Below are 24,239 nucleotides of genomic sequence, written 5' to 3' on the forward strand. Positions count from 1 at the left end.
GCACTGGGGCACAGTCATGCTGGAACAGAAAAGGGCCTTCCCCAAACTGTTGCCACATAGTTGGAAGCATAGCATTGTTCAAAATGTCTTAATATGCTGAAGTATTAAGATTGTCCTTCACTGGAGGTAAGGGACTTAGGCCAAACCCTGAAAAACAGCCCCATACTATTATCACTCCTACACCAAACTTCACAGTAGGCACAACACAGTCAGGCAGATAACGTTCTCACCCATTTGACTGTCAAACAGAGAAGTGTGAAATGTCACTGCATAGAACCCTTTCCACTGCACCACAGTCCAGTGTCGCTCTGCTTAACAAAACTCCATCCCTTAGGCTTGCATGCAGCTGCTTGGCCATGGAAACCCAATAATGAAGCTCTGCCACACAGTTTTTGTGCTTACATAAATGAAAGTGAAGTTCCGAACTCTCCAGCTATGGAATCAGCAGAGGGTTGTCAACTTGTACACACCATGTGCCTTAGGCATAGTTTAGTGTGTGGTCTTCTGCTTTGTGGCTGATTGCTGTTGTGAGCTACAGCCCTGTAACCCCATCAATGTTTTCCTCTCTGTTGCTCACATTGACATTAAAGAAGAACAAGGAAAGACTGACAGGTACCAGCAGTGGCAGACAGGGATATTTTCTCAATATTCTTTCACTTTTCTTACTCTACAGAGCTTGTTTAACAAAGTGGAGATGGTGTGTGTTAATAATATCCATATCCATCTTTTAAATATTATGCTCCAGCTTGTGTTGACAGTGTTGTTAAATAATCAAAAGAAGAAGGACAAGTGCTGTCAAAAATATTCATTTGGAACAGCAATTATCGCTTTCATACCTCAAGGACAATCCTTTCTTAAAGTTTTTCCTCATTAAAGCTCTTTTTTGCTGGTTAGGAAAGAAGCTGAAATTAATGTTGATGCTTCTTCATGACCTACATAAGCAAACAAGACAATCAGCATTGAACTGACTGTTTTGTCACAGATTTTTTGCCTGAAACCTCTACAGCAGGGTAGGTGTTAACCAAAAGGATTATCAGTACCTTGCAGAAACAGACTCTTTCTTTCCATTTCCAAAGTAAATATTCCTGATAAGCAAACCATTTCACTGTTTATGTAAGAGACAACAGGGTGAATAAAAATGTAGGAAAATTTTAACTGAAAGAGCCTGTAGTAAGTTTGTAACTGGTTATGAAACAGGATGAAAGTAAAACTGATACCTTGTGACCTGTTTTGCTTTTGTAGATCATAACTAGACATGGTGAATTATTTCTAAAATGTTATTGTAACTTCTTGAAACCATTAATGGTGACAACAAAATTGACTACACACTGCTTAAACTGTTTTTTCACATTTTGCATGACAAATATTCTCAAAAAGTGAAATAATTAGGAAGGGGATGCTTGTAGCCTACTGTGCTCCCTGAATGTTCTCACCTGTGTTCTCAAATGGATGAATGCTATGTGCACATTTCTCCTAGTTAGCATAGAGAAATGTCTCTTTTATGCCCATATGAGGGCATGAGACTGCAGGGCTGTGGGCAAACCCAGAAGGTACACAGGAGTAAGAAGAAAAGAAGTGAGATGTCTGTCATGTCCAAATAAATAAAAAGTGTAAAAACAATCCTGCGCTAGACTTCAAGTTTAAGAATATGAATAATTCTAAAGTGGATTTAGTGCTGCTTGAAAACATTAAAAAGGCAAAGTTAGTCATATATTTAATGTGGATATTAAATTTGTGCTACAAATGTATACTTGGATAATATCACTGAGATAGCACTGCCATCAGAAACATGCATTGCGCCATAATAAGAAAAGGATGCATGTTTGAAGGCAGCATTTCTATTTGAAATGAGTGTTTAATTTAAAAAAATCTTCACTGAAGTGCTAAATTTACATTCAGAATTTAACATATGCAGTTAATATCAAAACCTGCATTGCTAACAGTTTAATGTATCTAATTCATGTAATTGTACATAATACTAAAAAAATATAGACAGACAGACAGACAGTCAGAGAGAGAGAGAGATAGATAGATAGATAGATAGATGGAAAAAGTAAATTAAAAAAATCTAAAATTACATGTTACTGTGTCTTTCTTAATCTAGCATATTTGAGTGCTGATAAAGTGCAAAATTAATCATTTTTTTCTTTTATATCAGCACTCAAATTCACATTAGAGGGCTTGAGTGTTTTTAGATTTTGTTCTTGCCTAAAAAAAATCACAAATAAAAAACCTCTTAAAAACTTTGTAAGTCAGTCTGTGACTGAGGTCCACTCTCCCTGATTTCTGGCTTCACAGCAGCCTTATTCTGAGACTGTATTATGTGAACAATTCATCAATAATACTGGAACTAAAGAGACAATAATCTAATACAGTAAAAGAGTATTAACATGACTCTGCTACATAACTCTTTTACTCTTCCTTGTCTTGTGACAGTTCACTAAACTTCTGCTTTTTTCTCTAAAAATTCTGGATCCAGGAATTTTTATTTTCAAGAATATTTTCCATTAAAGAGCTGCCACAGCGCTGTGTCAAGTTATTGCTACTGAAAACCAAAAATAATGTCTCGCACTTTGCCCTATTTCACTTCTTACCCTATCTTACTTGCTTCTGTTTTCCATTGTTTGTTTTTATATTGTCTTTTATCACTACTGGTTGGTGATTATTAATACTTAACATGGTGAGGTTTAATTATAAGCCCTTTTTGGGTTTCCTTACCTCACCTGCACAAATTCACGTAAGTACTTTCCTTGTGAAAGCTGTGTATACAAAATGTATTTTTTTTTTCTTGTGCAAAAAAAAAAAAAAAAAAAAAAAAAAAAAAAATTCCTGCTACTTTAGCTTACCACCAAAACATTTATCTGGCAAAACTTAAGTTGACTTTTATTTTGAAGGAATATTAGGCTACTTACAGGAAATGCCTGAGTTTAAAACAGTAAACTTATGATTGTCAGACAGTGGATCTGTTTTAAAGAAGTCAGGGGTGAAATTTCAATCAGTCTGTTGTATTGCAAAAACAAGCATTTTTTTTCCCAAATTCCTAGTAAAAATTGTGGACATTTTCGGGGACGGCACAACCCAGGAATCTTAAAAAAGGGACTCTCTCTGGAAATCAGGGACATTTGGTCACCCTAAGCTATGTAGGTAAATATAAAGTAAACTAAGCTATGTTAGCTACATTAGATTATTCTAGGTTTGCTAAAGCTAGACCTGTTTAAGAATTATTTATGCAAACGGTGGCTCACTTTAGCTTTGTAGCTTTATCTCAAGCCAATGTAGCTACATTGGCTTACATTGTTATGTTAACTAAGTAACAAGCAAAGCTATGCTAGCTTAAGCTAGCATAGCTAAAGCAAGCCACCGTTCGAATAACTGCTTCAAAAATTGATCTATCCATAATTTCGTTCTGGATTTTCTCTGTTTTATTTATGACATTCTGCTGAGTCCTCAATGTTAGTAACGTGGTTATTTCATGAGTGTAACTGCCATATTTTGTTTATGAATAAAGTTGAACAAAAAAAGTTAGAAATGTTGTACCAGCAAATTACTTTCCTTCCTTTGTGACAGATGTGGTGTCTCGCTGTAGTGGTCTGCAACACGGAGCGCTGCGGTCTGCAGCCACACTCCTCTTGACCTGTCTACAAATAGAGGGTAAAATTTTCTCACAGGAGCTCTAACTTAAAGATATACTTCAACATTTTGGCAAATTTGCCCATTGCCATAATTCCTATAGTGTTAGTAATAGGTTTGTTACCTTCAGTTGTCGGTGCAAGCTATTTTTAGATCAGGGCTGCTAAGTTCGGACCTGCTGTGTCAACTCAATGTAAGCAGACGGTATTCCGGCTTTCCCTCACCAAACTCATCAAATACACAATCCAACAACTCCAAAACGCTCTCGTGGACAAGTTGTGACCTGTACATTCACCACGACCTGTACATTCATTATATGCATACTCTGAACATTGTTTATTTAACTGCAGTCATTTCTGGGGGGTTTCCGGTGTTTGCATTTATGCCTTTAGTGTGCTTTAAATCATTAACAGGTTTCTACCACAATGAATAGCAATATAGAGAAAATCAATCTCAACACTAATTGTCTTGAAAGCTTTTGTAGGTCACATAGAAGCATCTAAGTTAATTTCAGTCAATATCCCAACCAACAAATTCCACAAAATGTTCCTGTGTTGGTACAAATATTAGATAGCTCGCTCTGCTGCATACGTTTTGGTCTTACATTTTCACCCCAGTTACAGGTCAGATAATGTTGCCGTCTATGGGTTTTTGATGGAAATTTCACAGCGCTTTTGGTCATATCTTGTGGCCCTCATCCCAAAGATGTTTCAGTTGTTATTGATGCCATCACTACAGAGTGACAGGTTACGACCTCCCCTTCAATATCATGACTTAAAATGGCATGAAACGAGTTCCTAAATCAGGTCACATGATAACAGCTGATCCATCTGAATGACAACTTCAATCTGCCAATGAAGGACACAACATGGGTCTTAAAAACTACAGGAGCACAGCATTCGGAGTGAGTGTAGCTTGTGCTGCAACGCTGATTTTTTTTTTTCAAAGGGTCAAGGTAAGGTTTGCTTTGAAGTTTCTTTTTAACTTCTTGTTTCCTTTCTAAGTTTTTTTATGTAAAAGAAAGATAAAGGTAAAAGAAATTTGGCTCTTACTTTGAGGCTAAGAGTTTTGGGTTTTTCTTCCAGAGAGTCAGCCTTTGAAACAGAAAAGGTATTCTCCAAAATGAAGACTTTCTGAGGCTTTGTTGAACTGTCTTGTCCTTGTCGCTCCTCTCTCTTGTCACTCGGTGTTTGCTTGCTGCAGGATCTGGAGTCCCCTTGAGAGAAAAGAGAAAAAAAATGATTGTAAGGCAAAGAGAGAGGTAGGTTTCTAGGGTAAGAATAATTTGAAGTGATAGGGTGTTTTGCAGATTAACATTACTAAGATGTATCCACAACCCCTGAAATTGGGCTTTAATGATCTGGATGAGCATGAAAACAAGCAAAACTTGATCTGGCCCTACCATATAAGAGAAAAAGACTTCAAGGAACATGAATGTGGCCTATGAATAATGTAAAAGATGACACTGCATTCACTTTGCCCCTGTAACCCCATTCCTCTACCTTTGAAGAATGTATACCTCCAATGAATACCCTGCCATGACCATGTGGTGTAGAGATAAAGCATCATGGCGTGCTCTGAAAAGCGCACACCAAAGATGTAATGTCACTGGTCAAGTTATTGCCTCTGGATATTTCTCACCCTTTAGGCATCAGAATAAATGCAGAACCCAGTGAAGCACAACAAAAGCATAAAGAGGAAAACACGGAGAGAAAAAAACTGTTGGATGGTGCAGGAAATAAATGTTGTAATGTAATGAGAGGCGAGAGTGAGTAAATAATTAAAAAGTGTGGTGTTGCAGTTGTTTTCCTGAGACAGGCAGTGTAACAGGGAAGGCAGGCAGGTATGACTCTGACACTGCTTCAGGCAGTGACATCACATTTTCTGAGTCCTTTTGCCTGTCAAATCCACTGCCAGTGCTGGATGGGTCTGCTCACTGCACCAATGATTCAGGAGATGTAATTTTCTCTCTGCACGCAGCTTATAGTTCTCTGCAAAATCAAAATCAATACATTGCTTTTATTATTGCTGCTATTCTAACTTAATATTAACAAATTGATACAACATACTGAAGGCATTATTACTCTCTCTGAGCTTAATGCAAAAACCAAAATTACTCCCTTATCTCTGGAGTGTCTGACTGAGATGTGACAAAGCTATTGTTTTGCAAGCAACAAGTAAGGCTCAAGAAATTTACTTGGGACTTGACTATGGATTTAAGACCAAGTACCTGAACACTGACTTTCAAGACCTAAACAAGTCATTAGGTCTCTTCCCTAAATGAGGTAATGTTGTAATGTTTTCCTAAACATGCCCCTTAACTCCAGTGTCACAGTTTCAAGCCCCACCAACTCAGCTAGTTAGCTCTCCAAGCTGTCTGGATGACATTACCTTGAAACAAATATTTGACTAAACTTCCTATTCTTGGCACAGCTTCAAAAATCAAACAAATCGACTGTTTCAACTAATTGATTCATAACCATTTTTAAATAACAAATCACAAGGCTCAAGTCCAAGTGAAGTCACAAGTCATTGGTATTTCAAGTGGAACAGTTGGACGTTTGAAGATCAGACACTATTATAGTTCCACGTAATATTGGCCATCAGAAATTAACAGGTTGCATCCGTGAGACCAAAGTCTTTGGGTTCTGGGGGGTAATGGTTACAAAAGTGAAACTGAAACTGATGAAAGGACACCACTCAGAGTGGAACCTGCAGCTTAATCTGACTCAATGCTGGAAACCTTACCCACCTCAGACATGAAAAGGATTAAGTGATTTCTCAAGTCAAGTTGTACGTTTTGTATTTTATTGTCAAGTCAAGTCTGAGATCATCAAATTTGTAACTCAACACCAATTCAAGTGACTTAAGCCCAGTCCTCTGCCATCCGATACAAAAAGTCACAGCCTGTTTGATTAACTTATCATTAAGGATATAAATGACAACAAGAAGCAGCCGGGCTACTTGGTCTTTTATTTTTGTTTTTAGATTTTGGATTTGTCAAAAAATATGTACACATAAATGCTAAAATCAGTAAACTCTGGGGACAAGCTGCCATATTTTGCTATCACTTGGTCACTTGACTGAGCCAGAATAGACGCTCTGTATCTACTTTTTATGATAAGCTAAGATATTATAAGTCAACTTTCTGTACCTTTACAAGCAGCGTAAGGACGTGTATCCATATATTAGCAAGAAAGTGATCTCTATTGACAGACTTTTCTTGATGTAGAATTCACCCAGGGGTCTAGTTCCAGAGTTCCAGTATCTGCTTTCAGTCTGAGCTAAATCCTCCTGAGATGTTAGTGTTTGTTTGGAATGCATTTTTAGTTTCTCCCACTTGTTTGGGATAAGTATGACATGGTTAGTTAAAACATCAGCCTTGTCTTTTGACAGGAACTTCATGGAAATGTTCCTTTCTAAAATCCATACAAATTCACTAAAATCTTAAAGAAATAACCTAAAATTTCTGTGAAAAATTGTAGAATATTTTTAAAGTATCTCATAAAAAGTACCCAACAATTTATTCAGAAAGTCCTCAAATGATTCAGTGAAGCTTTATTATATAGGCTTAAAAATTCTGATGACAAATCATCCCATAATGACATGTAAATTCCTGAAAAAGATTACAAGTCCCCAAATTTGAAAGTAAATCCCCTCTAAACTGTGTTGCTATTTCCCCCAAAATGTACCAATATAACCCCTAAAAATAATTTTCCCAAATATCCATGAAAAGGCCTAAAACTTTCCAAACACATTTCCCCAACCAACCAAAACAGCTTTCTCAAATTCAAGTTTAAAAACTCAAGGCGAATTTCATCACAACTTCCAATGAAATTCCCAAAAATAAAAAATCTAACTCCAAAACGTCCGTGAAAACACTTGAAAATTTCCAAGCAAATTCCCTGAAGAATCTAAACACTGAATTCTTACAACATTTTAAGCAAATTACTTAAACTTTGATGGACATCTTACAACTTCTACAGCCAAACTTATTACTATGAAAGCCAAAATGTAATGTCCTCATATTTACTTGCAGGTTCTAAAGAGGATATTGACCAGTTACACATCAGCAGGCTCTGGGGTCTTGAGGAGAAACAGATCCAAAAAAAGGCTGATTGCTATCTGCACAATACCACCATTTTTCCCACTTCCAAGACTAGAAAGAAAGTACACAAGATACATCCTAAAACTGCTGAATCTTTTCTTTAATATGTCCGAAAATCAAGCTTAATTTAGACCAAGTATGCAATGTAACTTCCATTGCTGGTGCTTTTGAACTAGCATGTAGCTGTAATTAGCAGGGGCACACATCTGGGGGCAAATGGGGAAAGACTATGCAGCACTCTCATTTAGTAGATGCCGCTTGGGACCCACAGAGTATGCCTGAATAAGGACTCCCAAAAGTCGTGCTACACTCCTGGTGATCTTCATCACCTAAAAAAACACTCTGCTATGTACAATTAAATATGAAGCTCCCCATTGGTAAAAAAAACCAAACTATATTTCTTAAAACAGCTCACATAACCTTGATGTTATGTTGTGTACCAGGGGACCCAGAGAAACATCATTTAAAATCATGCAAATTCAGACTATCTTTAGATTTGTGCAACCTGCTGTTAATTTATACAGTGGCAGATGCTAACTTAAGAATTCATACAGAAGTGTTGTTGTTCAGAGAGGAATAAATTAGAGACTATATTTAAGCTTGTAGATGTACTGAGTGTTTTTGTGTTAGATGGGGTTTATTTTAAGACATATGAATGTACAGTAGGAGATGTGAGGTTGATAGGTGGGGTTTTATTTACAATGCATGAGGGGCAGAGCGAAACAATGAAACTTCACATCCTCTAAGACCAACCTGGGGACTCATTTTACTTGTGCCTCTGAAATAAAATCTACAATAGCTCATAAATATACAGAAAACTGAAAGGAATATACACATCAACTGGTGTGGGGATTTTCTAAAGAAGGTGATTCTGGGAAATTCATACCTGACTGGGTATTGAAAGTTTGCTCCTTGTGCCTGAAATTGCTCCGGACAGAGAAAGCTGCCTCATCAGCATTCCCCTTCTGCCTTTCAGCCTTTGTGTTTGAGTGGCTTGAGCCTCTGAATGACAATAATCCTGAAGTAGCGCCGTAGTGTTGTGTGTCCGCCTTGCTGTTCACACCGTGAGCAGGTGCTGTTTTCTCACCCTTGTCACTCCTGTGCTTTGGTAAAGGACCTCTGCGGTGGCCCAAATTACTCTCTTGGTTATTGTGTTTATAACCTCCAAATTTGGCTGATCTGGGTCTCCCATAACCCAAATTTGTTTTGGCTGTTTTGTTAGTTGAAGGAGATCTGCAGTAGGATGAGCCACTGAGGCGAACAGAAAAGGTTGACCTGAACAAAATGGGTTGACTTGCTTGTCTCTCCTCCAGTCCCTCCAGGGAAATGCAAAGTGACTTGTCCAAAAACAAAACAGAGCTAGCTGACTTCAGAGGCACCTCCAGATGGACACACGATCTGAAGGAGGGCTTTGAGGACAGATCCATTAGAGAGCTGCCCGTCACGTCCTGCTTCCTGCTTCCTTCTGAATGCTTCAGTCGGCACTGAGTGAGTTGTGCCTTCCTTTTTCCTCGATCTCTCAATGACAAGCCATCAGCTGGTGAGTAAGCTTGTCTGAGGTCATTTGAGGTTACAATGGCAGGGCTCTGTCTGCACACATCTGGCTGGGATTCCGGGACTCTCATTCTGCTCAATTCTATGGGTAAGATTCCTCCTCCAAACGCCTCTTTCATAGCAGAAAATACCCTCAATGGCTGTCTTTGAGAAGATGGGTACACAGTTTCCTGAAAGGTGGAGGATGATGGCAGAACCTTCCTGGTGGTGATGGTGACAGAAGAAAAAGCCGTCTTTGGACTCCTTCCCACCACATCTGGGACACTTGCAGACCTGGACAGGCTGGAAACGCTACCGTAAGATCCTCTATCTGCAGTGTGAGAGTGTGTTATTCCTCGATGAGAAACGCTCTTTTTCTGTTCTGGCCCCCGCCACACGCCCCATGACAGCACATTCTTGTGCAGTGAAGCAGCAATATCCTTACTTGAGGCCTGAAAAAGAAAAAGACAAAGCTTCATATCAGAATCCAGCTTTAAGTGTGAAGCTGAAAGATTCTCAATTCAGAATTAAACCAAGAAAGACCACAAAGATTTTGGCTGCTGTGAAGCGTTTTGACAAACTAATTATCTGCTCTCCTCTCCATGACTTGTTTCTTGATCTCTTGCTGTTGCCATGGCAATGTGAAACTTGATGGGCAACACTTAGGGACAAGTGATCAGAATTAACAACCCAGGTTTCCCTCTGAATCAAATAAAAGGCAGATTTTCTGACATTAAATTTTCTATCCAGTTTCAAAAATCAAACTGTAAAGCCACAGTAGACACTCAGAGTCTCCCTCTTCTCCTGCTGCTTTTGTACACAGGGTAGCTTGCTTGTTAACATTTTTCATTTTCTCAAGTTTGAAGGGCAGACCAATCTTTCTCAAGCAGCGCTCTTGTGTTGGCTCTCATTCCTAGGACCCAAATACCAGGAGAGTTCTTCAAAAAAGATTTGGCCTTAATAAGGATTTTCATTTCTGCCTTAAATTGTAAACCAGAGTAATGAAAACTTGAGGACACCACATTACTAGATAACCTTTTCAGCATCATTTAATTATGTAATAAAGCAGGATTTGGCTAAACGCTAAGGCTTGAAGGCTTTGAAATATTTATTTTTCTCTTCTAGAGAGGAGGGCTATGTAGTTATCTCTCTCAAATATTCAGGATACTCACCATTAGACATGTATTTTGTCCAAAGAAACTCATGGGGCTGGAATATGAAGCCAATGCTGAGGTGACAAACGCTGCAGTTTGTTATAAGACTGCCTGAGGCAGGCTCTCAAAATGAGTCAGTACCTCAGACATGAGTCATTACCATACCAGAAATCAGGGGTGCACTCAGGATGTTTGAGTGGGAGGGGCAAAATGGTAAAGGGGCACCGGCTGAATGTGGTGGGACATGAGGTGACAAAGTTGAAAGACAGTTGTGATCAAGTTAACTCAATATTACCTTAATACCTGGAAACTTAAGGCACTTCATTATTTTATCCACTATTAAACGTGTCATAGTGGGCAACTCATCAAAATCTGCCCATTTAGAGGGCACTAAAAGGAAAAATCATAAAATAATGTCTTTTAAGAGGGCAATTTATCAATTTTGTACATTAAGAGGGTACCAAAGAGAGTTTTTTTTGTCAAATTAAACACATTTAGAGTGCTACAAAAATGCAACCAAAGGGGCACTCCTGTCGCCTTTCTGCATCAGACTGAGTTCCAGAGATCCTGTGTGGAGATGGGACAAAGTACCAGAAGGACAAACGTCACTGTAGCCCTCCACCAAACTGGGCTTATGGCAGGGTGGCTGGACGGAAGCCTCTTCTCAGTGCAAAACACATGAAAACCCACTTGGCTTTTATTTGGAGAATTTTGTAAACTCCAATTGGGCTTTCGTGTGTTTTGCACTGATAAGAGGCTTCTGTCTAGCCACCCTGCAATTAGCCCAGATTGGTGGAAGACTGCAAGGACTGCTCCTTCTGCAGGTTCTTTGTCACCTCTCTTAGTTAGGACCCCCCCAGATTTCAAGAGAACCATTAACATCTTGTGTATCAAGAAGCAAAACTCCTTATCACACAGGTGAGAGGTATATCCACACAGGGTTTGCACCAACAGTGCTAAGTAACAGGAGCTCTTTACCTCATTGATGCTGGGTGTTGATAAGCTAGGGGATGTCCAATTGCAGAAATCCCCTGACATCAACCAGCTTTCCTTTACGGTTTCATCTGCACTGAACTGGAAAAGAAAAAAAAAATGGTGCATTACAGTGCTGCTGCATCTGATTCTAAGTATGCCATACATGAAGATTTTAAAACAGAAAAGACCTTAAAAAGCATAATTATCACTCATCACAAAAGTACATCCATCTTATCACTGAAAATATGATTCCTACTAAGACATCAGAATCATATTATTCTCTTTACTTTATCATCCCATCATTTATTCTACCCTGCAAGCCAATTTCACCCCCACCTCTGCAAAAATCTCCCTCTCAGCTGATGATGACTCTCCTAACATGATTTTGAGCCTTGCTTGCGTGGCACATTTTTGGATGATTCCTTAATACCAAACATTAGCTTTAATGTTTAGCACTTTTGTTTCTGAAAGCATAGGAAAAGGCTTATCGAATCTTAATTCACTTTCGCAGTCATGATACATTGCTTTAAATCCAGTTGGTAAGAAGCCTTATTCAGTCAGCTGGAGAGATTATAACAAATGGAGGCACAATTCACTCTAAATAAACTTGTCAGGAACACAGAGCATTCATTTCCACTTACACAGTGTCACAATGAAACCTTGCAAATTGAAGTTATGTTGTTGGTCTGTAAGGATGTTTACATGAATGGTGCAGTGCATACAATACAAGAAAAGTAATTATGTTTACCCCGTGTGCTCCTCTTTGAGGTGAATCACATGGGAATGAGAATGCAGGCTTGAACAACAACACTGAAATAGAAAGTTATACATTTGCAGTTTCACCCTATTTTTCCTTGATTTTTTTCTACTGAGACAGAAAGTGTAATTGGAGGAACAACAGCATTCTTAAAATGTTGCACTCTATAAAAGAGGGGTGAAAAGGAGGTTGTTTGTGAGAGTGAAAAGGACCCTAAAGGAATACTAGCCCTGAAGGGGGAATTAAACAAGGTGTCAAGAACAACCCCCCCAAACAATGGAGACAAAGACTCTAAAACTTCAGATGGATATTTTAAACATCCATCTGTCCATTGTAGGAAAGAGAATGCAAATAGAACTGCATATAAGCTTGTCCTTATTACCACAGGCGGGCGACGATTTCAAGGACAAACCAGAGTAAATGAGTTTGAAAACATAACCAATGCAGATGCCAAAGAGAATGGGGACTCACTGAATTGTTTAAGAATGGAAATGATGCAAATCATATGCAACTGTGTGGCCTTCACAGTCATCAGAACATAACTGAAGACATTTGGGATGACATGCAAGACAGCTCTCATTCCTCTACAGGGAATATCATGATGGAAGAGTGGCGCTTGTGCCTTCAGTTCTGTTTAGAGACGTGCAGAATCAATGACAGGATGAGCTGTTCTGGAGATTTTCTATACAGTACTGAAGTACAAGAATAGTCTCCTTTTGTACAGTTTTACAGCACAAACGTAAGTCTTCTTATACAAATTCTGAAAGTTGGGTGGCACTTTAGCTTAGTTAGTAGAGCTGGGGGCCCAAATAGAGAGACTACAGTCCTTAACTCTTTGGCTGCAGGTTTTTCTCAAGTTTTTAGCATTTTGATTTAAAGAAAAGCAACAGTGAATTTATTATATGACTAAAAAATGATTACACATAAAACAGTAAAGGTCAAAAGGATGTTTCTCAAACTTCTTGTCACTAAATCCAATAAAAGGCCAGCTACATGAACAAATTCATACTTTTAAAATCCCACTAGGGACACTTTCATAATACTTTTCTGCTTTGATTTTACATACATCACATTTCATAGATTGTGTGTTAGGATGGACGGAGCAACATTCACCTAGGAGTGAAGCCAAATTATTTAGAACTCCCCTGAAGATGGGCTTGATTAAAAGACATAAATGTCTAAAGAGGTCTGGCTGCAGACTGTGCATGTCCGACTCACACAGACCATTCATCAGAGATGCTGCATAACTCAGAAAGGAAGTGCTACAATTTGCTAGTACAACCTATTTCCAGTTTTATATATATATTTTTAAACTTTGCTCATTTTAACAAAGTCTGGCAGTTACATTCATGAAACAACCACACTGCAAACATTACAAATGAAGAAACATTTCATACATTAAATAGAAAAAGACAAGAGGTCCAATTTGTGATTAAATCATGTAAAGACTCATTTCAGAAGTAGTATCACAAACGGTGGTTCACTTTAGCTTGGTTAGCTTTAGCTAATGTTATCATAGCTAAGCTAGCTATGTAATAAACATTACTACATAAGCCAATGTAGCTTAGTAAGCTTTAGCAACATGAGCTTTTGCAAATGTAGCTAAAGCCAATGTAGCTATGTAGATTACGTACCTTTGTAGCTTACATAAGTGCTTTGTGAGCTTAGCTTTAGTTTCATTAGCTATGTAGCTGGGTAGCTCTATTTAAAGCTTAGTTAGCTTTAGCAACATGAGCTTTAGCAAACTTAGCTAAAGCTTAGTTAGCTACACATCTATGCAGTTTATGTACAGTGCTTAACAAATTTATTAGACCACCTGTCATAGTTGTCTCAAAGACCATCCAGCATCATGAAGTGCTTTAATGCGGACTCTTTCATTTTCAGTCAGCTCTCCGGGTTTTACCATTTTGAACAGGAATGAGGGATTTCAAACTGAATTCACTCAAATTTGAACCGGCTCACTAGGCTTCTCTGAGAAGTCAGAAATGAATCAAGCATAACATTCTAGCACTAAAACTAATTTTTCTGTTCAGGAATGCAAATAAATAACTACCATTTGACATATTAATCAAGAAATATTAATGTGCTTTACTATTTTTTCAGTTTTTTTTTGTAAATCAGTACATTTGAAAATTTATGGATAACAATAACAATCATATTTTAGCATTAAAAATATCATTTGGGTTAAAGAGCTTCGACATATTGGTGTATTAACCACTGCAGAAACATAAAAAAATGATTTTGGTAATTAGCAATGCTGTTAATTTAGGGCAGCTGTGGCATAAACCTTACTTTGGTTAGGGTTAGGGTGGTCTAATAAATTTGTTAAGCATTGTACCTGCTTTGTAAGCTTAGATTTTGCTATGATGTAGCTCTGTAAGCTATGTAGCTCCATTAGCTATGTAGCTCCATTATCTATGTAGCTTACACAGCTAACAGAGCTATGTAAGCTACGCTTGCAGCCTGTTTACTTGGCTTTATTTAATGTTTTGCAATCAGGTTTTATAGGTAAAATTTTTGACTTTTATCTTTGGGTATCCTAACTGTTACCTTAACCCTTATCCTAACCCTAAATGGATTTTGAAAGTTTTAGCGTGCTTTTCTGTTCTGTGAACCTCCGCCTCCTATCAACAGATATGATATGGTTTAAAATTTCAAATTAAAACGCGATAATATTTGTATTGTCTCATTTTATTTTGACACAATATTCATAAGCATCACTGAGGACAAATGTGCTGGTTCCCGTGTCTGTTGAACAGTGTTGGCATGTTGAATTACATTTACTTGGATTTTAAGTATAAAATGAGCACAGCCATTGGCTCATTTCCCACTTGAAACACCCGCTCTTTTTACTTTCTTATTCTTTATTGTACCTTTTCATGACCCCCCCCCCCCCCACACACACACACACACACACTTTTTTCCTAGGCATTGTCAGCTAAGTTAACATTAGCTATCAACAGCTACATACACTACACACTTTTGTGGCATCTCAGTGTACTCCACCTAACTTGTATGCTTGTGTGTAGGGTGGCTGTTGGGCAAAAAGGGGAGCAGCAGGGATATCAGGTTGTGGACAGATCATACAACAGGACAAGCAATCAAGCTGGAGAGAATTGGGTGAGAAAAGGGAGCAAGAAAAGCCCAAATAAGCAACTACACTTTAGAAACAAGCTCAAGAAACCAAAAACTGACTGATAGTATTTGTGAGAGACTTTACTAAAAAACAATCCTAAAGTCACTTACAATAAGTGGACAGGGCAACAAGTAATGCCTGGAGAGGTATTTGACTCTTTATAGGTAAGGGCATCTTCTTATTGGTCAATTGTGGGTGAGTGGGTGTAAGTGGGTGCACATGTAACTGTTGTCTGTAGGGTGGTTGCGGGTGTGTGGGTGTGAGGGAATGACTCTAATTGTCTATATTACGCAAAAGGTGGGGGTGGGTGGGTTTGAGGGAATGTTTTTAATTTGTCCATGTACAGCACTTTGAGTTACATGTCATGTATGAAAAGCGCTTTATAAATAAAGTTTGATTGATTGATTGAATTGTTATATACTTTGCCCTGCTGCTACCTTATCTCCTCTCTCCCACTGGCCTGTTTTCAAATTATTAAAATTGCTTAAAATCTGACAAGAACACGAAAGAAGAGACAACCATTGCAACCTCCTGGGTTGACGTTTGTTTAGCTCTATATGGACAATAAAATCCATTCTGCAGGCTGCAATGGATGTTTTTATTATTCTTAAGACACTTACAGTGAGCTCTTTCTACTTCCACATCATCTGTGCTGCTTAGAGAATGAAATGGACCTTTAATTTGCAGACACATTTTTTTTTTAAGAGCATGCAGTACTCAGGCCCAGCTGCATTCACATCTCCCACATACCATGCCCTCATCCAGTGGTTCTTAAATGGTGTAGCAAGGTTTAAAAGTCTAGGTGTGCCTTGGGAATTTGCACAACCATACATTATTACCACGACTATGCAACTAATAATGTTACTATCACATGATTTAAAGGGGTTGTTTTGCATGGATGTGCCTTGAGATTTTGGCTTGGTCTCAGGTGTGCCTTAGGCAAAAAAAAAAAAGCTGAAAACCACAGCCCTAGTTCACATGAATCGTTCCAAAAACCACCTCTTCAAGCTGACTCAGGCCTGTTGCCTGAGTACAGTATGCTTGAATTCATAATGACCAAATGTAACCAGACTTTTAGTTTAAGTGTAATCGGATCTGGGCCAGAGTTCCTTATGTGGAAGCAAATGTGTATTTAGGGTAGCGGAAAAAGCATGACTGTGGTTTCACCAGGCAACTCCCTACTGTGCCTATCATGGCTCTAAAATTGCTTCAACAGCTACTTCACTTTTGTGCAACAGTAGGAGACACAGATGCCCTTGTCCATATGAATATAATGTTGGTGTTACACACAGACATCAGTGTCAGGAGTGCTGCCTCAATTAGGTGCTGAGATCAGTTAGGGGATTCAGTGCTTTGATCCAATTGGATGTAAATTGGTGTTTTGAAGCTGACCACCCTTGGGTTCCTACCTAAGCTAAGTCCCAATACACAAAGCTACTGCCCCCTGTTTTAGCTAATGCTCCTGTCTAAAAGCCGTTGGACACATGAAAGAGCTGCACTAGATTGCACTAAGTGACATGTTCCTTTATTTGGACAAATGTGAGCGTTGTAGTTTATTGACTAAATCCCTAAAGTGCAGCCCTGCATCATTAAACACTTGCTAGTTTAGCCAAGCATGCACACTGGCTATCTTAACCAACTGGAATCAGTCTTCAGCTGATGCAAATTTTTCTACCATGTTGTACTATAATCTACAGAGTGAAGTTGTTTGAGCAAATTGCTAGTCTTTGAAAGAATACAAAGGTGTGTATTTGTGATTAAAATGAAAGATTCATGAAAAATTCATGAAAGACTGATGAAAAATGCTTGATTTTGAAAACTCCTGATAGGCTAGAGACCTTCAAAAGTCGTTGCAGACAAACACTTCCGCCTTTTGTCTTGTCATGAGATTTGTTGACAAAAAAACGTAGAAAATATCAAACCTTACAATTTCAAACAACACAGCCACCAATGCATTTCTCTGTGAGAGGCAGGGAAAACATACAAAGGGTGCATGGGAGAGAAAAAAAAATAGAGATGGTGCGTTTGTGAGGCAGACAGATAGAGTGACGGCACACAGATGATGAACAGGGTTTGTACTTGGCTGATGTGACCGTATGCGGCATACATGGAAACCGGTGATGGAGTAAACCTTTGTGCATGTGACAGTGCCAGCAGCAGAGAGCGGGCTGTGGGACCTACAGCTGGTTAGGAAGCAGACAGGCTGTGCAGAGCAGTGGGTGTATGAGAGATAAACCCATCAGCACAGCTGGCGTTGAAAGGAGGCTCACTGAGGAAACTCTGGGACAAAATGCTCATATTCAGACGTGTCAAGTCATTCAGTAGTCTTCTTACCCTGCATGTATACTTTATGCTCAAAATGCTTCTGTGTACCTCTATTTTAGCTGTTTAAATCAGAAGGAAACTGACCTGAAGGAACAACGCAAGGCTTTTCTTTTAATGAAAAATATGCATCTGTATTTCTTTTTCAATCCTGCACTCAGTGCCAGGTTTATTTCTTTCTGAACACGTCGTTAAAGAGCATTACATCTTGGATTACAAATATAACTCACATGCTGCAGAGTTTACTCTTTGTTTATTATTTGTAGCTGTTACACGCTGCTTTCTGTATTAGAGCAATTTGTCAGGCTGAGTCGAGCGTGCTGTAATGGTCCTGACTATGGGTCACTGGAATTTGGTCACATGGGACTTAATCTGTTTGAATTCACAGTAGGAAAACATACCAGTGTGGCTTCAGCAGAGTTATTTTGCTCTTATTCGACATTTATTCTCACCTGAGACTGCTAGAACAAACATTGAACATTACATAGATAAAGAGAGCTGCAATTTATGAGCAAGAGCTGGAAAGTCTGCCTGGTTTTAGAGGATTATAATGGTTCTCCTTTGAACTAAAACATCAGTACCCATATGGACACAAGCCATAATGCAGCATTTATTATCCTGGAGTGTTGTGTTACAAAATCAATTATTTATTATTTTATATCACCTGAAAATAAAACTATCGATTGTCAGTTTGTGAGTTTCTGAGCAGGATTACAGAAGAAATACTGACCTGATTTTTTTCAAGGCTGCGGCATGCACATTATTAATCTTGTACCTTCAGTTAAGTAAAATACCGTATTCCCTAATCCATCCCATAAATGCCAGTGTTGTTAAACCTATAATGATTCAATTATCCAAGTCCACCTGTCCATCCCAATACTTCAAGAATGCTTTTCAGGTTTTCTTTAAACTTTGCACAAATGTCAACTCTGTTCTTAATGTATATGGGCAAATACGAGCGATTTCATCAATCGTATCCCAAATGTCTTACATTTTTCAATCACTGATCCCATCTTTAATGATAAATGGGGCATTATGAACATGAAAATTGAACAAAAAATGTAACTGAACGTAGAGATGAAGACACTTCCTTCAAAATAAAAACACATTATAGACTTTTTGCCATTTATTTTGTTTCCAGGCACACATCTGTGACCCACCAAAAATGGCTTTACCACTCACATTTGGGTCCTTACTGAAGAATCAGGGCTCCAGACCAGGGGTTCACAACTGGTTGGTCAGGATCCAAAACTGAGAAGATATACCTAGAAAAAAAAAAGAGGAAAAAAAGTCTGTGATTTGCTATAAATTTGAAGGACATATCACCATCTCCCAAACTAAAACTGAATTTGGGGTACATTTTTAGTTTCTCCCTCTTTTTTGGATCAGTTGAATTTGATAAGTTTGAAAGCTTAGCCTTGTCTTTGAACGGGAATACATGTTGACAAAAATTATGTCCACAAATCTCCTAAAGCTGTTGTTTCTGCAGAAAATACACCACTGTATAAAAGTTCTGAATTTCTTGGAAATTTTCCTTTCCAAAGTCCACACCAGCACTGACCATGGTTAGCAAGTTTGTGGAGGCATATCACCACATTGTGGTAGTTCTAATTTGGGAACTGAACTAGACAGGACTCTGGATTCTATATATGTAAATGAATTGCTTTCACATCATACATAGTAAATAAATGCAGCCTGCTCAAATGGAACTAGCAAAGACCTTCAACATTAATTTGGTTCATACATATTCTGTATGAAACATTACAACTGGATTGGAACAGTGTGCCTTTAACTTAAAAAGATGAGTGGGATGTCATTTGGACAAGCCTTTTATTGATGTCTGAGTATGCATCCAGCATAGCTGTATGTGTTTAGTCTCTCGAATGAGCTTTGACTGAAGGGAGAGCTTTTACTTATTTTGGTTGATAGTATTATTTCTCTGATCTTTACTTCTTTCCCCTTTTGTACCCCAGTTTGTATCATCACTTACTTCTCATTATCCGAATATGTCTGTTAAATGTAAATGTTTGTAAAACAATAAAGAAACAATGGGGAAAAGTGGGACATGGACCAAGGACAACATATCAATTTTTGGACTGTTTCCATTTAGAAACAACAACAAAAATATTCTATTTTTTTTTGTCGGAGAAGTGTTTGCTGTTCAGTATCTAATCTTATCTAAAATTTGAAAATGAACATGGCATTTACTTTTAATTTTTAATTTATTCCATTCACATCAATATCAAATGTGTAAATGACTCCAAATTTCTCAGTACATGATACACACAGCAATGGTGATGATGATATTGTAAAATCCCACATTTTTTCCTCGTAATTTTTACAGAGAAGAGAATATATGAAGACGTTTACATTAGTTAGGTTTCCAGATTTCCTTATCAAAGTAGACTGGGCTATAAGCTTGGGAGGAGGTCAGCATTCTAAGAGATCCCCTCCAGGAATACACAACATGCATAATTTCTCAAGAGTAAAGCTTGTTTACTGCTGGCTGAGGCCAAATGTTACAGAAAAAAGCACAGTAATCTACCGTCTAAATTCTTACGAGGTTATGGCACATGTTTTGGAGCTTTCTTACCTGATAAAGCAGTGTCAAAGGCTCTGACGTCCACTCTTACCCTTTCGTCCACTCTTGCTCCTCTCTTATATCCACTTCTTTCAACAGAGTTCACTCTCTCCTGCACTCTATGGGAGTACAACAGAGAATGCTCAGTGGTATTTCCTCAAGCCCCAGTGGAAACTCCTCTCAGCTGACAGGGGATCAGCGAGCAAAAGCAAAACTCATCGACCTAGTCAGTATGCTCATACAAATGACCCTGTGAGCTTACGTTAACTTGAAAGCTAAGAGCTGAATACGCTCTGTTAATGAATGAGAAGACTGTGTCCTTGGTAGAATTTTAACAGTGATTGCCTCAGTGGAAACACTTCAGTAGGTCTTGAAATTTCCCATTTAATTTATTCCCTCTCTCATGCCTCTGGACTGGTTTAGCTATGCTGGTTAGAAAAAAAAAAAAAAAAACCCGACAGGAACCTCTAGAGCTTCCAGCAGTACCCAAGGCCTATTCCATATGAGCTGATTCCTCCAGGTAGGTAGCATATTGAGCTTGTCTACCCCTCTCCTCTCCTCCTCCATCCCCAGAGCATGGGCTCAGGTAGCAGAACAGGTGACTGGCTCTCAGGTTTCACGACTTGCATAATGGGTCCCGCTGCACAAGTTATTAATGGATTCGGAGGCTTCAACAGCTCCTGCAGTTTCCATACTGACACAGCAAAGTAAAAAAACATATATAGATAAATAAAAATAAGGCAGTTTGCTCCTACTTTTACTCTTTCCAGTGCTTACTCAAACACACATCTTCCAGAGATTTTCACTCAAAGCTTCTTTGAAAGCACGCATACATCTTCTTGGAATAGGGTCAGCCTGGATGTGGACAAAAGAATAGAAAGAGTAAAAGCAAAACTATAAATAAATGTCTAGATATGCTGAGTATTCAACCTGCTGTTTCTTAAACCTAGCCAGAGTAGTGGGACATTGAAATTCACACTAAGGCGCAGGAAGTTTACACTTTGTGGATGATGAATTACTCAGTTAGTCAACTAAAACACTAAAAACACTGATGTATATTTCCCTTTTGTCATGACTCATGACCTGATGGTTATGCTAATACTGAATGTACCAAGGTAACGCTTAGTGACTTAAATTTCTAATAATTAATCTGATTTATATGCTTCTATTCATATGAATAGCTGAGGATATAGTGGGAGTACACAGTAATTGGTCTATATAGTTGCAGGAGACATGTTATAAGAATAGCAGTATATAAAAGGCTATAAGATGATTTCTTTCATGGTGCTTTTTAGATTAAGTATCAAGGGCATAGCTATCTACCATTTCATTTTATCATGGATCAGCTCAGCACTGATGCATCTAAACTGATAAACATATAACATGTAAATTCCACCGCCAGGGGGCTGATGGCAGAGAACACAGTATTTGTGGTCCATCCCACCTAAGCAGCACAAAACATAGAGGACACACAGCAACAGAATGGTAGCTTCCATTAGAAGTTCACAACAGTAGTATTTTACAGGACATCCAGTGTTTCCATGACAGCAATGCACATTTGGTGTCTGTTACAGTAAAGTCATACTGGACCCCTAAGCAAGAAAAAGCCAGTTTACAACTCTAAAAGTGAAGGATTTCTCTGGGGTGGAAAATTGATGGAAATACTCAAGTACACACATCTAATAGGTTTTCATGATATCTTAATCAATTTAGACATTTTGGGCCAAAAAAATGCTATAAAGCTAAAAAAAATAAATATTTAAAATTGAATCAACAAATTTGACAGTCCTTAAATTGCTGGAAACCTTTACTTGCACCAAGATTTTTTTAAATTTACCATTTAGTTTGACTGCATGACCCCACTGTGGTGATTCTACACAGACTTGGTGCATCAAGATGAATCAAGTCTTTTTTAAAAATCATCAGTCTTCCTATTTTATGCTTTTATACCATCCTTTTTTCCATTTCAAAAAATGTTATATGAACAGATATCACAATACCTCTGGAAAGCTGCTTTTTCACTTCAATATTCTAGTCTACGAGAGCAAAGAAAATACCTGAGACAAAAAGTGATATCTGGCTTTCTTGCTGTGCCTCAAGGTTAGTGCAAGTAAGTCTAGCCTGAGCTAATCCTATTAAAATTCTCATGTTGTGCAGTATGTCTACCCTAAGTCTTCCAGCAATGTCCCTTTTCATTTGACTGCCACTGTTTCAAGTTTCATGGGGAATTTGTTCAATCAATAGTATGCTCCGCAGCAAAGTATGTTCATTACACAAAGTCAAAGCAATTTCTTTTCTCTTTTACTCCCAAGGATCCTCTTAGCTACATCAAAACCACCACCAGTGTACTGTACTCAATGACTGTGACTGTTCTAAAGCTCTCATCAGTCCTGTCATATTGCAAGTTCAAGTGTAAGTGTACACCGGTTATGAATAGTTTTAGTTATAGTTATGAATAATTTATCATTCAGGGTTAAAGGCTGCTGAGGTTCTGAAAGCAGGGTCACCTGGAAGTGCTTGGGAGTTCATGGAAACATGGAAGAAAAATTATAATAATCTTTTTGACATTTTCATATGTTTTTTAATGTAATTTACTACTACATATCGAAAACCTATGCATTCTTTCTGGATGCAGTATATTTTATATTGAAAAAAAAACATGCATCCCACTAGTCAATCAAAATTAAGCAGCTAAAAATAGAAATTATAAGAGTATTTACAAAAAGACATGGATTAAAATAAATGAAGACTATTAATAACTAATAAGGAAATATTTGAAGAAGTTGTATGCTTGATTTTTTTTAGTAATTTTTCCTCATTGCTGTGCACAATTTGTTGAAGAAATTTTGCAGGAAAGGCTGCCCCGGTAGAGCCTTATGCTTATGCTTTGTGCTTTATATGGGTCCTTGACATGGAATTTTTGAGAAGCCATGATCCAGCTTCTTCCAGTCACATAAAGTGGTGGCATATTCTCTTGTCCTCAGTGATTTGACAGAGAACAAGTAAACACAAGAATTATGACATGCCAGGAGTTAGCCTAATAACTACTCAAATTTAAAATTTAGGAAAAAGAAACTAAAGTGAAAAGTTAACTTTGAAAGTAAACTTTCATTATTTCTTTCTTTCATTTGCGTAATGACGCTCTGGTGACGTCAGTAATAACAGCCGTTACTTTATTCAAACTAAGTAGTTTCCTAGCACTAGATGTCTGGGAGAAGATATACAGTTGTACACGTTGCTTGTGAAGGGTTAAAACAATCACAGCTAGTTTTCTAACTGTCCATAAATACTAGAGAAGAAGATAAACAAGTAGTCCAAAAATAATCAATGAAATAGGATACAAAAGGTAAACTGTAATCTGCTCTTTAAATATGGCGTTATATTACTAATCATGGACAAACGACAGGTAGCTGGTTGTGTCCTTGGCAGCTTTCAAGGAACGTGAATTACAGCAAAGAAAGATTAAAACTACGAGGAAATGCTGTTTAACCATTGAAAGAGGACTAGAAGAATCAGCAAAGCGGAAGAAGAGCGGCATCAATGCGGTAAGTAAAATAGCTAATGTTGTTCCTTTCATTATTGTTTGGCTAACTTTCAAACAGACCACGTTTAGGACGAGTGCCCATGCTAACCGAGATAACTACTAGCTTCCCCCATGACTACCTCCTTGTTCAGTTCGTCAGTGAAAAGTCTTTATATGGCTTAATTTAATGTACTTACAGTATATTCAGTCGTGTTGTAAGCCTTGCTTGTTGAAGTAAACGGTAGGGGTGCTGCGCACAGGCCTATGTGTCACCAGTTAAAACGGTCACTTGTTAAACCGCAACACCACGACCAAACTTGAGTGAGTTTTGAGCAGCAACCTTATAATAAACATGGACTGAATTTGCTCAACAGTTAAAGTGCTCATTATAATCTAGCTTTTGCTCTTTGTTTATGGACTTGGAAAATCCACAGTCTTTCTATGGTAAATTTGACATGAAATAGATTGTTGATCAGCAGAAATGTACTGAATTGATAATATTCCAACAGGCTAAATGGTC

The 24,239-nt window shown here is 38.1% G+C and overlaps 1 protein-coding gene across 3 annotated transcripts in view; it reads right to left on the reverse strand.

The window, feature by feature from the left end:
* Positions 1 to 23,987, reverse strand: part of adam12b (ADAM metallopeptidase domain 12b) — a 166,832-nt gene extending 142,845 nt beyond the window's left edge. For 2 of the 3 annotated variants that reach the window (XM_041789975.1, XM_041789973.1), the window contains exons 1-7: positions 23,917 to 23,987; positions 20,952 to 21,051; positions 20,209 to 20,315; positions 18,798 to 18,880; positions 11,404 to 11,499; positions 8,625 to 9,723; positions 4,683 to 4,846 (exon numbers count right to left, since the gene is read on the reverse strand). In XM_041789975.1, coding sequence (XP_041645909.1) covers positions 4,683 to 4,846; positions 8,625 to 9,723; positions 11,404 to 11,463 — 1,323 coding nt within the window. In that variant the 5' untranslated portion in view covers positions 11,464 to 11,499; positions 18,798 to 18,880; positions 20,209 to 20,315; positions 20,952 to 21,051; positions 23,917 to 23,987. Of the gene's footprint in view, positions 1 to 4,682; positions 4,847 to 8,624; positions 9,724 to 11,403; positions 11,500 to 18,797; positions 18,900 to 20,208; positions 20,316 to 20,951; positions 21,052 to 23,916 lie in introns of those variants that run through there. The other variant, XM_041789974.1, reaches the window with a different exon arrangement.
* Positions 23,988 to 24,239: the final 252 nt, after the last annotated feature.

This window comes from Cheilinus undulatus, linkage group 6, assembly GCF_018320785.1.
Source record: "Cheilinus undulatus linkage group 6, ASM1832078v1, whole genome shotgun sequence".
NCBI lineage: Eukaryota > Metazoa > Chordata > Actinopteri > Labriformes > Labridae > Cheilinus > Cheilinus undulatus.